Source organism: Haplochromis burtoni, unplaced genomic scaffold (genome assembly GCF_018398535.1).
Source record: "Haplochromis burtoni strain Fernald_Lab_line unplaced genomic scaffold, NCSU_Asbu1 Contig_432, whole genome shotgun sequence".
Taxonomy (NCBI): domain Eukaryota; kingdom Metazoa; phylum Chordata; class Actinopteri; order Cichliformes; family Cichlidae; genus Haplochromis; species Haplochromis burtoni.
This window is the reverse complement of record NW_024582793.1, coordinates 344401-359412: the sequence shown is the minus strand read 5'-3', so window position 1 is coordinate 359412 and position 15012 is coordinate 344401. Positions and strand designations below refer to the sequence as shown.

Genomic DNA, 15012 nt, shown 5'->3' with positions numbered 1-15012 from the left:
AACTTTAAGCTAATTCATAGTTTTCATTTTTACGTTATGCTTAATTTTATATTCTTTATATGATAAAAAAGGATAAGCTCTAGTATTAATGTTGGCAGTGTACCACAGAAACATCTCGAGATATTCTCAGAAGAAGTCTGAACTTAATTATCTAGCTCTTTAGCCCTCCTTTGAGTCAGACTGTGAGCAGTAATGTAGCAACCAAGGACCTTCTGAATCACTCACCATCCTGCAGTGGAACAAACAGGAAGTTGTGACGTGGGCATAGTTTTTTTTTTTTTGTTGGGGGGGGGGTTAGTGAAGAGTTCTGTTATTTTCTTACGGTCAATGAAAACCATTTGGTAACTTTAGTAACTGTACATAAAAGATGTTAACAACAGTGGCCTCAAAATACTTGGATTGGACACATAAAAATAAGTGAGTCAGACAAAAAACGATTTCACAAAGCTAAAATAAAAAAATGTGTTTATATTGTGATCAACAGTTCAACTGAATCCATATTGGTCGGAGCTGCACTGAGGTCAAGCAGCACCAGGACGTAGATGTGTCTGTCCTGGTCTGAAGTCTGAAGACATGAATAAGTTAGAAAAGCAGTTTTGGTGCTGTGTAGCTTGCTGTTGTAACTAAATACTGCTAGCAGTTGTTCTAAAACCAGTTTCTCAAGATTGAGGCCAAATTTGAGATTCGTTTAATTTCATTAATTTTCTAAATGAATATGTACGAATACAAAGCATTGTCTACTGCCATGGCTACATGGCATAGTTACTTCAAATTTAAAAATGTACATATCATCAGTGCAAAATAAACATTTTAAGGGATTATGTGAGCCTACTGGTAATGAGAAAATGAAACACAACATGCGTCTTATTCCAACAACGGGCAATAATTCAGGTCATGCATTCAGTTAACCTGCTGAGAATATCCCTGTGCAATCTGATAAAAATGTGAGGTAGATAACAACAATATAGTCTTCATTATAAATGAATGACCAGCTCTGAATGTAACCCTTAACTCTGAGCCCACTTATCCTGAGGTGGAAACTCTTGAGTGTTTATGGGCCGAGTGGAATCATAAAGCTATCAATGATGGAGCCGAGGCTTCCCATTCTGATCCACTCCTAAGTAAAACTTATATACTATTACTGTTTGTGTGATATAATAGACAGCAGCAGCAGTAAACGACCATACTTGGAGTGGAGTAAAGAATCGATAAGTTAACCCTTTAGTATTTTATTCAGTGTAGTAGAATCATTAATGATTTAGCAGATAAAGTGTTAGAAAGGTTAGAAAGACACTGCAAGCATAAAAAACAGAAAGTAAGCTTTCATAAAGATTGAAGAGGTCACAAGAGTATAAGTAGTGCAATGAACATGAGTTGAAACACAAATGCTGCATTGATTAAGAGGCGTACTGTTGGAAAATGGATGATCGTGTGTCTGACTTCGCACGAATATTAACTGTGCGGCAGTTACTTTAGTGACTGCATACAAGGTGTGAAACACACTGAAAGATATCAGCCTCTATGTATTATGAGTAAGAAGGAAAAAGTGAAAGAGATTAAACAGCTCGGGGACACCAGCAACTGCAAAGTGTTGGCCGTGAAATATGGAGGTGGGTGCCTTTATATTAAAGCTGGATATGGGTGACGAGTGACATTTATGGATGGCACTATTCAAGTTTGTATACGCAACTATTGATTGATTGCACAGGAATGCATGCAAACGACTTGGTTTTAAAGTTAACGTCTTCTAGTTTTTTCTTCTACAGGGAGTGCAGAATTATTAGGCAAGTTGTATTTTTGAGGAATAATTTTATTATTGAACAACAACCATGTTCTCAATGAACCCAAAAAACTCATTAATATCAAAGCTGAATGTTTTTGGAAGTAGTTTTTAGTTTGTTTTTAGTTTTAGCTATTTTAGGGGGATATCTGTGTGTGCAGGTGACTATTACTGTGCATAATTATTAGGCAACTTAACAAAAAACAAATATATACCCATTTCAATTATTTATTTTTACCAGTGAAACCAATATAACATCTCCACATTCACAAATATACATTTCTGACATTCAAAAACAAAACAAAAACAAATCAGCGACCAATATAGCCACCTTTCTTTGCAAGGACACTCAAAAGCCTGCCATCCATGGATTCTGTCAGTGTTTGATCTGTTCACCATCAACATTGCGTGCAGCAGCAACCACAGCCTCCCAGACACTGTTCAGAGAGGTGTACTGTTTTCCCTCCTTGTAAATCTCACATTTGATGATGGACCACAGGTTCTCAATGGGGTTCAGATCAGGTGAACAAGGAGGCCATGTCATTAGTTTTTCTTCTTTTATACCCTTTCTTGCCAGCCACGCTGTGGAGTACTTGGACGCGTGTGATGGAGCATTGTCCTGCATGAAAATCATGTTTTTCTTGAAGGATGCAGACTTCTTCCTGTACCACTGCTTGAAGAAGGTGTCTTCCAGAAACTGGCAGTAGGACTGGGAGTTGAGCTTGACTCCATCCTCAACCCGAAAAGGCCCCACAAGCTCATCTTTGATGATACCAGCCCAAACCAGTACTCCACCTCCACCTTGCTGGCGTCTGAGTCGGACTGGAGCTCTCTGCCCTTTACCAATCCAGCCACGGGCCCATCCATCTGGCCCATCAAGACTCACTCTCATTTCATCAGTCCATAAAACCTTAGAAAAACCAGTCTTGAGATATTTCTTGGCCCAGTCTTGACGTTTCAGCTTGTGTGTCTTGTTCAGTGGTGGTCGTCTTTCAGCCTTTCTTACCTTGGCCATGTCTCTGAGTATTGCACACCTTGTGCTTTTGGGCACTCCAGTGATGTTGCAGCTCTGAAATATGGCCAAACTGGTGGCAAGTGGCATCTTGGCAGCTGCACGCTTGACTTTTCTCAGTTCATGGGCAGTTATTTTGCGCCTTGGTTTTTCCACACGCTTCTTGCGACCCTGTTGACTATTTTGAATGAAACGCTTGATTGTTCGATGATCACGCTTCAGAAGCTTTGCAATTTTGAGACTGCTGCATCCCTCTGCAAGATATCTCACTATTTTTGACTTTTCTGAGCCTGTCAAGTCCTTCTTTTGACCCATTTTGCCAAAGGAAAGGAGTTGCCTAATAATTATGCACACCTGATATAGGGTGTTGATGTCATTAGACCACACCCCTTCTCATTACAGAGATGCACATCACCTAATATTCTTAATTGGTAGTAGGCTTTCGAGCCTATACAGCTTGGAGTAAGACAACATGCATGAAGAGGATGATGTGGACAAAATACTCATTTGCCTAATAATTCTGCACTCCCTGTTGTGTCTTCTAGTAACCCTAACCCCTAAGTTGTTTGTTTGGTGGCTGTTAAGAGGTAATAGTAGAAAGTAAAGCAACAAAATATTAGCCTATTATATTATGATACAATATCACAATAATCTGTGAAACAATGGCACAAAACCTCTCCACAGATTTGTGTAAGACTGGCAATATTCATTTAATGGGAGATAATGAATCCTGCTGGCTTGCGTAGCATATTTAATTGTATTTTAAAACGGTGGAGCACTTGTAGCTAGTGTAATACAGCTGTGGATTTGCATGCATGCTATGTTGAAGGTACTGTTTGCTCACAGGCTGCATTTCATTGCTTTGTAACGTAATATACACTTAAGAAGACTCCGCATACCCTGACATTGCAAACGTATCCACCACTATGTGTTTGCTATTAGATAACTGGAGGAGCTGGTTTTGTGGGTTCCCATCTGACTGACAAATTGATGATGGATGGCCATGAGGTGACTGTGGTGGACAACTTTTTCACAGGAAGAAAGAGGAACGTGGAGCACTGGATTGGTCATGAAAACTTTGAACTCATCAATCACGATGTGGTAGAGCCTCTCTACATTGAAGGTGAGTGAAAAAGTGAAAGTGGTAGGTAATGACCTTTTCTACTTATTTCTACTGTCTGCCTGTTGGTTGAAACAAGAGGTATAATCCACAATGCTGCTATCTCAAGTTATTTTCCATTTAGTCAAATGTGTTTGATTCCACTCAGTATATCTGAAATAAGAAAATACGCTCTTGTTTACTAAAGCCGTATTGAATAACACCCCTTAGAAAACGAATATTACATCACTGCCTTGTGAACAGCTCACTGAGATATAAGTGCTCTATGTCTTCAGCATAAAGTAGCACAGTGCTTGATGAAGCCAGGCATTCAAATGATGATGCAGGCTTATGTACACTCTAAGTTAAAAACTCAGACTTCATCCTGAGCTAAAAGCTAGGATTTTAACATGATTTTAACACAGTCATCCACTTGCTCATGCCCACTTTGACGTGGACATCATGAGCATGCTTATTAAAACTCTGCACGCTTTGCTGGTTGATCACAAAATGCTTTTTCTGTTAGACAGTAAAGTTGTTTATTTTTTAAGAAATGCTAAAAGTTCGGGTTCTACCTGCAGGTGGAAAGAGTATTGAAGTGGCTGTGTTTGCCTCAAAATATGAAGCTTTAGAATGAGGAACATGTTTTTTTAAATTCGTTTTTTAGTTAGGTGGTGGCTGAAGTCCAACCTGAGCGAGCCAGAAATAAGAAAGTCGGCTTGCATGGAGGAGGGCAAAAGAGACAGGGGGCTAAAAGGGCTTGTTTCAGATGGAGCATAAACTGATGGTGTTGCACAGAGGGCCAGTATAACAGTTGACATGCAAAACTACTCTACCGGAGTCCCAGAATAAGAATGTAGAGCTTCTAGCTCATACAAAAATAGGTCATCTTTAATGCTGTTCTGAGTAGAGGTTACACCACTCCAACCCCCAAAAGGATAAAAAAAAAAAGAGTAATTTTAAGAAACATACAGTACTTTGGTGTCCACGGTGATGACTTATCACAGGGTCGTCCGACAGTGTTGTAATTCTAACTGCATTTACATTTTAAAAGTTTAATGCTGGAGAAGCTCAATTAAACCTATGTAACTCAAAACATTCATGCTTTGTAGTGTCATACAAAAATATACAAACTATCAGGTTAGCATTTCCTGGATGTGGTTATTTTTAAGAATGGCATTTTAGGGGTTGTGTGAATTGAAAATGGGATACAAAAACAAAAGCGTCCATCAATAGTTATCAATAGAAGCTATCTGCACGGATTGGCGTGATCAGTAGCGGTACGGCATGTTTGATGCACTTTCTATCACGATCTGACACCTCAGAGTGGTCAAGATCTGTAGGTGCCTGTCAGGATGGAAAGAGCTTTGGTTTTCTGTTTTGATGCCAGACTATTTGAGTTTCTCTATTTATCACTTTTTCTTCCAGTCTATCTTTAAATTCCCAGTACATGCTTAGAATTGTTACAGGGTGCTGAGTGCCTTGATATTCTCAGTCAATCCAAGTGTGTTGACATTGTTTGTTTGCTTTGGTATACCATCTGTCAAAAGCAGCCTAACACTCTGTTAGACTTGGTGTCTACATAGGTGGACGAGAATGGGCAGAGGTGGGATTGTTAACGGCAGGGAGGATTGACGGCTGAGGTAATAGCAGCCAACATGTCTGCTGCAGAAAGGACATACTTAGTATTTTGTTCCAGCATAGCAATTGGTTTTTCTGCCTGATAATGTCTTAAAGACATCACTGCAGTTTGGTGTGAAAAAATTTCCCCATTAAAGTACCATACGCATGGAGAGTGCTAATGATGAACACATTTCATATGGAAGAGATCAACCAAACGTGTCTGATTGACATTTAATGTTATTGCTAATATACAGTCTTGAAAATGTATTCTAAAAATAAATGTGCACAGCAAAAGAGATCTCCTGTTGCTCGCAATAGTCTGATCTGACGTCAGTGTCTTTGGAATTTTGAGAGGAACACAAGGTACTGCAATGGACTTAAAAATACTGAGTGATGGGATGGAATAAGCTTTGAAAGTAAGGCATGGAAGAGGAGGTCACGCTTTCAGTGGCTGATAGGCTTTGCCTTGAAAAGAAATGATTTGAGTGGCCTACAAAACAGGAAAATGCTGTGGAGTGCTAGAGACTGGGAACGAGACAGATAAGTACCTGTTCAAGACTTATAGGGCAGTAAGGACTACTTACAAGGATAACCACAAAGATCAGACTAAGTACACATAATGCATTTCAAGTTTTTTTTTTTATTGCTTATTAAATAACTTTGAGGATCATTGTCATTTTATGAAAAGTTTTAATTTGACACATTTGAATTAGTGTAGTTAAAGAAAGGATATGGAGAACAAGGTGTTCTCTCCACACAAATGATGGATCCAAAGGAGGAAAAGGTTGCTACAGTTTGGTGCCAGTCAGGTTACAGGAGTTTCCATTTAAAACCAATGTGCAGCTTTTAGGACTCTGACTCTGGGGTTTATTCTCAAAGCCTTTGTATAATCAAAGATTCCCGGGAAAGCCATGGGGGACTCAGTGAATATGGAAGTATCCCACATATTGGTTTACCCATTGGCCGTTTGCAGTTTGGGGTAAAAATAATAGAAATAACTCAAATAACATGACCTACTAATTTCTGATTACGTACGTTATTTATATTGTTCTAAACGCTTTTAAAAATCAGTTTTCGTCCATTTAAAATGTTTGACACATAGATTTGCAACTCAACCTTGAAAGCCTCAAAGAACAACTGTTCTGGTTTGCAGTAGTACTGTTTTAAACCAAGCATTTCTTCAGAGCTAAAACTTGTTGTATTTGGAGTTCAGACTTACCTGCAGCTCCCAAAGTATAGATAGTTGTTTGTAGTCCATTGTTCTAATATGATATAGCACATATATCTGTTACTCTTAAGCCCTTCAGCTTGAATCTGCTGCATTATTACAGCTTTTTACCTCTCAGCCGTAAAAGGTTAAAGGGCTATTGTAGTCACCCACAGACACCCAAGTTTGTGAATGCGATAACTCAAGGACAAAGTGATGTAGGAGTTTTTTGCTTTTTGAGTTTAGTCTCCTCTCCTGCTCTTTTAAAGCCTAAGCTTCCTAAATTGATTATCAATAAAGGCTTTAAAAGTAAGGAAAAAATCCTCATATACAGATTTTATGAAAACAGGATTGATTTATTGATTATTGTTTCCCCTGCTCTTCACAGTGGACCAGATCTATCACCTGGCATCTCCAGCCTCTCCTCCTAACTACATGTACAATCCCATCAAAACACTGAAGACCAACACCATTGGCACACTTAACATGCTTGGTAAGTAAACTCAGTACTCAAGGATAACTCAAGGATAGGGTTAAAAAGATTCACTAATTGCATCGCCTGTAAATCAGAATTGATGCAGCCTTTTTTTTTTTTTATTTCTCCATCCGTTTAACAATAAAATATTGTAAAATATTCTTCAGTCTTCAGTTAAGCCTGTATAAAAAATGTCTTTGTTGTCAAGTCAGACTGAAGAAGTAAAGGGAAAGAAATAGGATCCATTAGTCTCACTCATTAAATTGTCAGCTTTTTATCCAGCTGCTCCAGAAAAAAATGCCCGTCATATTATTTTGTCTGGGTGCTGTCAGAATTTTCAAACTTAGGTTCATTACTTAAGGATATATGATTCTGCGACCTATTCGATCCTTCATGAGAAGTCTGGTGAGGCTTTTTTTGTGTGCTAACAATAGTGATTAAGCTTTCAGATGTAAAATGCATTTTGAAACTCCATCAGTGGTACAGCTCTGAGAGAACCAAATAACTTTTCATTTTCATTTTCCTGCTGGTCAGATAATAAGTACTGAGTCAGAATAGCAGGTATATCCTTAATAGTCCTGTCATTTTTGAAGGAGCCACCATGAAACATTTATATAATAGAAACCATTGTTGAACAAGTCAAGAGTCGTCTTTGTTATTGTTATGGAAATCTATTCTATTATTTTTTTTTTTAAAAAGGCTAAGAAACTTTGTCATCCCCAAACTCAGAAAATTAAATGATACGTGGATACCAGTATAACAAAAAGGACCAATGTACTGCTCTATGAGAATGATTCCAGACACTCTCCAGTTGTATTGTCATTGTTTGAAGACAGGTTGCCTCCCACCAGATCACTTGTGCAGCCACCTCACGATCTAAAGTGGTTGCCCAGAGGTTCAGAGTGTTACCTGCTCAACCTACCATAACACTGTTGTTTTGTTTGTGTCCTAGGCCTGGCCAAGCGTGTGGGCGCAAGACTCCTGCTGGCTTCTACCTCTGAGGTTTATGGAGGTAAGAAAGATCTCTGAAGCCGGTTTTGTTTTCCACTGCCATTGTGAGCCTTTCGCACACCTGATGTTATTTACTGCTCATTCCTATGATCCATCCTGCATCTCTCACTAAAACGCAGTTTGGGTTTCAATCACAGCAAGAGCACAAGATTGAACAAACCTGGGTGTTAGCTTATGTGTATGTGTGCTGTTATATTCATTCACACACGGCAACTACAGTTAATCAGATTTTGAGAGTCATAATTGATGAAGAGGTTTAAAAAATCCAAATGATTTCTTAAAATTTGTGCTTATTGTGAGGCTGAAGTATTGTACCGTGTTTACTGTGAGATTCAGAAATGGCAAATGAGAGCTTTACCCTAATGAAGGTATGTCATTCAGCCTGTTCTTACAGGCCTTAATTATTTATTGCAAATGTTTCATCTTATCTGCTAAGTGGTAAAATGCAGCTGTATCTTCTAGGCAGACATGGACGTGTCTGTGTGTGCACCAGTGAACAAGCAATTTTTTCTGTGTGGAGAAAGCTGAGCTGAAATTATGTGAAAACTGCTTGATCTGTTCCTGAAATAATTTTGTTTCAGATCCAGAGGTACACCCCCAAAATGAGGATTACTGGGGTCACGTGAACCCGATCGGTCCTCGAGCGTGCTACGATGAAGGGAAGCGTGTAGCGGAAACTATGTGTTATGCCTACATGAAGCAGGTATCCTCATCATTTAACATTTACTGTGCAATAACATTATCTATTCTTGATAATTATTATAAAATAAACCCTACAGTTATCTAAAAAACATTTAAATACAAATGAAAATCTGTACAATAATTGAATGTTTCTACTTAAACAGACACTTAATACTTTCTGGATGAGAGGACTAGAAATAACTATCCATGCAAGTGGTGAAAGGGTTTCTAAGATAAACAGGTTTCTAGCAATATATTTTTTTCATGTCTTGCTATGAGGCTGTTTTTAAGGCGATAGCTTCCCATCAGGCATGTCGACCTTGTGTTGAGACTTGTGTTTTATGATGAAAAATTCAGCAAAGCTCTTCATGATTTCAGTTCTGTTAAGACGGATTGGTATTGACTTGATTGACAACAGCCTTTGATGATCAGATATGATTGACTTCTCTTGCCTTTCCTTCAGGCAGGTGTTATTTATTTATCTGCCTCATCACCCGCGCCCCCCTCAGAGCCTCATTATTTTTTTTTCGCACTTACTGAGAGAATTCTTGGAAACGGCTGGCTTTCAGAATCAAATGTCAGCTGTTTATGCTGCGGGACGAGAATATCGCACATAACATCTATTGCCCGGTCATATAATCAAAACTCATTAACATTTAAAAAGTGATGAATGTGGGTTATGCAGCAGATGAAAAGGCATGTCTTACCTGCCTGTCGCCATAAAGAAACATTAAAGGGTGTGTGTGTACAAAAATTACAGAACAGTTTTTTCCAATCAAGTTATTTGATTGGACAATATGAAATTATGCTTAAAATGTCTCTTTACTTGGTTGTTATATTAATGATCATATGCATAACTGTGTTACATTGTAACAAAGGTGAAGATGAACAAGATTTTAAACAAAACATGCGACAGAGAGAGGAAAAAAAATAGAGCGTATGCTTTTGTGGTACAAAAACCCTCCGATCATTCTCTTGAAAAATACCTGTGAGGAGAAGAAGAAGTTAAAGTGTCATCACAGATTTTCAACAGCAGGGAGTACACGTTTCTTAAATTAAGCACAGAGAGCCACTTCCTTATGGGAAGTGCCTGATGTGTTTTACATAAAGTCTTGAACTACTTCTCATTTCTTTGTTTTTTGTCAGGAAAATTGGGAAATAGTTTATTGAAATGTGCAGCCATACATGGAAATATATGAGGCAAAAACCGAGTTTTTACAGTTGTACAAACTTGGAAGTCAATATTTGGTGTGACCACATTTATTCTTTATAACACACTCTCTTAGGCAGATTTTCTGATAATTTCTTTAAGTAGTCTTCAGGAATAGTTCGAATGTTCTAGAAGAATAGTTTTTTTAAGGACATTCAACACTCTTTTTTGGATGTTGGCTGGCTTTGGTTCAGTTCTCTGCCAAAATGATCCCACACTACTTCAGTAATGTTGGAGTCTGGGTTCTGGGGAGGTCAGTCTGTGATTGTGCTCCACTGGCTGATTTTTCTATCCAACTATGTTTTTACTCCAGCAGCAGGGTGTTTGGGATCGTTGTGATGCTTAAAAAAACAACCTCAGCCAATCAGAAGCTTTCCAGATGATATTGGATTAAAATCCAAACTTTCCTGCGTTCATACTTCCATCAGGTGTGATAAAAACTTAAACTCCGCTGGATGAATTGCAGAATGACAGTCTCCACCATGGTTAGGCAACATGCTGTTAGTAACAAAGTGGCTAAACATACAATTAGATTTTTTTCTTTGCTGAGTATTCTGTCGTGTATAGACAACACTGCTTCATGCCTTGGTTAAGGGTTAACAGACAAAATTCCTCTGAAAATGGTCAGGTGCAAGAACTGGACTGAAATTGAGTGAAAAAGCAGCCAGTGTCCAAAGAAAAACTTTGCAAGACCTCAAGACCAATTTAAAAAAATGAAACAAAACTCTGACTTCCTGGAAGCAAAATATAAAGAAATGAGGTGTGACTCAAGACTTTTGCTCAGTACTGTATACTACTGTACAGCCTGTAGTGGAGCACAACTTCCTGTTTCTTCATTAGTATCTGAAATCTTGTTGAAAAGTTGGAGACTGTTAGAAATGATGGAGTGCAATATGTCCCCCTCCCCAATATTATCAGATTTATGCTTCAACATATGAAAGTGAATAAAATTATTCAGCCGGAGCTTCACTTGAAATATTTTTGAAGGTAGAAACCTGCCAGTTTTGAGTGACTGGCTAAGCAGTGCGTACAACCTGTAGAAAATGTTCAGCATGAAATATGAATGAAACATGAGGAGTGGGGGATTAAAAGGTTCTCGAAATGGACCTTTTAAACATGGAAAACTGTGCCGAATTTAGATTTGGCGGGTTTCCTGTTTAGCATCATGTTGTCATGCACCTCAGGCTCTTTTCAGTGCGTCTGATTTTCTTTAAAATATTTTTTATGTTCACTCTAAAAATGTAGCTATGTCCCCTGAAGCTGGGTCTCCTGTGATGTGTAAAAATGGCAATCCCTTAATCAAATTTTCTTTTTTCATGAAGTGGGCAAATTTGCATGGAGTCTCATCTGGATCAGTCCAGGTTGAGAGAGAAAATTGTGTTGGTGTGCCGAAAATAGTCTCCAGGCTCACTGGCACTCGGCACAGTTCTGTGAATTTTCTTACTCTGACACCTCAGGGGGCCAAACAAAACTCTGCATTAACAGCGTGACACTGGGCTTGAACCGCCTTTAGGTTTGAACACTCTGACCTTTTCAAGTGTCTTTGATTTAGCTTGGAGATCCAGCTCTTAACACCAGTCATGATCCATTACTAAATGTAGGTCAGTTTGAAACCCAAGTTGATGTTTTCTTTCATCTGCAGAGATTAGGCAAATTTAAATCAGGTGTTTTTCATTTTTATAGGCCCCATTCCCAGAACTTTTTGATCACACTCTCCTATTTATATAGAAGAGGGTGATTATATAGATGTATATGTATATAGTTGTAGCTTACATGCATACCAATGCTTACATTAAGACTTTTGTGTTCACTGGTTAAGTGATCTTTCAATATTTGCAGTTATGCAGTCACAGTGTGTCTAAGACCGCATTAGCTTAATGCTAATTTGCAGGTTTTTCAAGGTCAGAGTTTAGAGGTTCCAGGTATTTTGTCTGAACTTGTCAGTCTTCTTCGTCTGTACACTGGAGTCATTTTTCACTCTGTTTAATGCTGGAACAGCCTCATCCTGGCACTAATGATTTATCCTACGGGGCAAGTATTCAGTGTTTCATCTGCAATTCGGCACGTATTGGTACATATTTATAAATCTCTAATTATTATGTTTTTAGAATGGCATCCTGTGCTTTGATTCATATTTATTTATTCATATTTATTTTTTTCTTCTTTTTATCCAAGAAGTTATATTATGGGTGGTGTTCCTAAAGGTATCCCACAGGTAATGTAGCTGCAAGTAATTTAAATTTAGTCAGTCTGGCTCATGATCAGAACATAGAATCACAGATATCCAGGGTTTCTTAAAAATGGCATATTCCTGAGAGTCCTGTCAACTCTGTTCATGGTTCTTATTTATTGTCTATTGTCGTAAGTGTACTAATTTCCTCTTAGACTGTTTTCACCAACATCTTCGGTGAGGTGCATGGACTGAGAGTAGTGGAGGAAAAGTAACCCTGCTGAGTGTGTAGAAGTTTACCATTATTTACGGGACGGGGTTACATGAGCACACACGCACAGCCCTTTCGAGACCTCTTCATCATGTTGTCCTCATTGTGTCCTTGATCCTCACCACACTGAATATATTTGCAGGATGTGCCTGTTGAATTTCATGTTCCACATTTTCAAGAGAGCAATTTCCATAATTTTCATGTTTTTATTCATATTACACGACCAAAGACGATTCCACGTAGCATCTGAAGTAGTTTGTGGTGGTGCATGAGAGTGACTTAAGAAGGTCCGTGGATTTAAAATAAGGAAGAACTTTCTCACTCTGGGATCAAGCAGAGTATCTATCCTCTACTTGGCCTCGATTATTTACTGATTTTTGACAAGTGGAGGTGATTATGTATGTGAGGATTGAGTATTGAGATCCTTAAAAAGTATTCAGACACCTCAGAGTTAACAAGTTCTCGGTTCTCCTTTGCTTACAGGAGGGTGTAGAGGTGAGAGTGGCACGAATCTTCAACACGTTCGGCTCCCGTATGCACATGAACGACGGACGGGTTGTCAGTAATTTCATCCTTCAGGCTCTTCAAGGAGAACCTCTCACTGTATGCATTTTAAGTTTTTTACTTGCTCGGCTTTCACCTCATTTGTATGTGCTGCAAGTATCGAGGCACATCGGGATCATTTTAAAGCACATTGGATTAGTCCCACATGGAAGATGGTTTAATATTCATCCATCCATCCATCCATTCGCTTCCGCTTATCGTTTTCAGGGTCGCGGGGGGCGCTGGAGCCTATCCCAGCTGTCATAGGGCGAAAGGCGGGGTACACCCTGGACAGGTCGCCAGTCTGTCGCAGGGCTAACACATGGGTCAGACAACCATTCATACTCGCATTCACTCGCACATTCACACCTAATGACAATTTAGATTAATCAATTAACCTATCCCCACAAGCTGCATGTCTTTGGACGGTGGGAGGAAGCCGGAGTACCCGGAGAGAACCCACGCAAACACGGGGAGAACATGCAAACTCCACACAGAAAGACCCCGGCCTGATGGAGGAATTGAACTCAGGACCTTCTTGCTGTGCGGCAACAGTGCTAACCACCGTGCCACCGTGCTGCCCGGTTTAATATTCATATTACATATAATTTTCTTTAACTGAAAATCAAAGGATGGGGTTTTATTATTTCAAATCTAGATCCTGACCTGTTTAACATAATTTCTTTGACATGGTAAAAGTGGTTTAAAAGCATTACATTGAAACCAAATATGGATGCAGTAGAGAGAAATGTAAGGAATGGGAGCAGGGGAATAACATGCATCCAGAGGTCCAAAGGGGACTCTGCTTCTGAGGGTATTTACACAGGGTAACACATGCTAACCTTGGCCTTGACTTTGACATTTTACAATGTCAGCTTGCTCATCACTCAAGGATAGCCTGTTTATTTTATTTCTTCTTCTAGGTTTACGGTACCGGCTCCCAGACAAGAGCCTTTCAGTATGTAAGGTAAGTTTACTAAATTAAACCCATTATATTCATCCCTGAAATGCACAATTTTTCTCGTCGATCTCCATTGTCTCATTATCTTAAACAACTCTTAAGCCACACCCCCTTTTATTTTTATTTTGCTTCCAAGGAGCCAAACTTTCCTTCCATTTTTTGAAGTAATCTTGAGCAATAGCTCTCAAGGCTTTCTGAAGATCATACAAAGTTTTTTCTTTAGACATTTGTTGCTTTTTCACTCGTTTTCAGTCTGAGAAGTACAGTCAGATTTTGAGACACCATTCATACCACCTAAAAAGCTGCTGATTGGCAACACCTTCATTTTTCAGCATGACTCGAAACACACTGATAATGCAGTAAAAGCATTTTCAGACGAAAACCCCGTTTTCAAATCTCGCCAGGCTAGTGTGGACGTAGCCCAAGGCTGTCAGTCGTGGATTAGCCTCCCCAAAGATCCAACCTCGACATTATTGAAGCGGAGAACAGAGCAAAAGGCAGCCAACATTCAAAGAAGAGCTTTGAATGTCCTTGAAGCTGCCTGGAGAACTATTCCTGAAGACTACATAAAGAAATTAAAGAAAGCCATCAAAGAGAGTTTAGACTATGTTAAATTAATTAGTTAATACTAAATATTATGACTTGTTAGTAATGTAAAAACCCTGTTTTGTTTTTGTTTTTTACCTTATCTACTCTATTTCCATTTATATTTGGTTATTCTTTACTGAACATTTCTTTATAAATGAAATGAGGTGTGGCTCAAGACTTTTGCACAGTATTGTGTGTCACCTGTTTCAAATACTATAACAAAAAAACACTAATAATGACAAATAACTTTTAATATGAAACAGTCTCTGTACACACACATATGCCAATGTAAACCAGAGTGAGGCTTTTGTTCATGGTGGCATTAAATTGTATGAAAGATATGTTTGTGGGTAGAGTTTTACACTTTTGTAGATTTTAATA

General features: G+C 38.7%; 1 protein-coding gene across 1 annotated transcript in view; it reads left to right on the top strand.

Moving 5' to 3' along the window:
- The window catches only part of uxs1 (UDP-glucuronate decarboxylase 1), a gene marked incomplete in the record, with an annotated part of 44761 nt that overhangs the window by 25272 nt on the left and 4477 nt on the right, over window positions 1-15012 (top strand). The window contains 6 exon segments of the mRNA XM_014340975.2: window positions 3735-3915; window positions 7110-7214; window positions 8149-8208; window positions 8789-8910; window positions 13023-13142; window positions 14006-14049. Of these exon segments, the coding sequence (XP_014196461.1) occupies window positions 3735-3915; window positions 7110-7214; window positions 8149-8208; window positions 8789-8910; window positions 13023-13142; window positions 14006-14049 (632 nt within the window).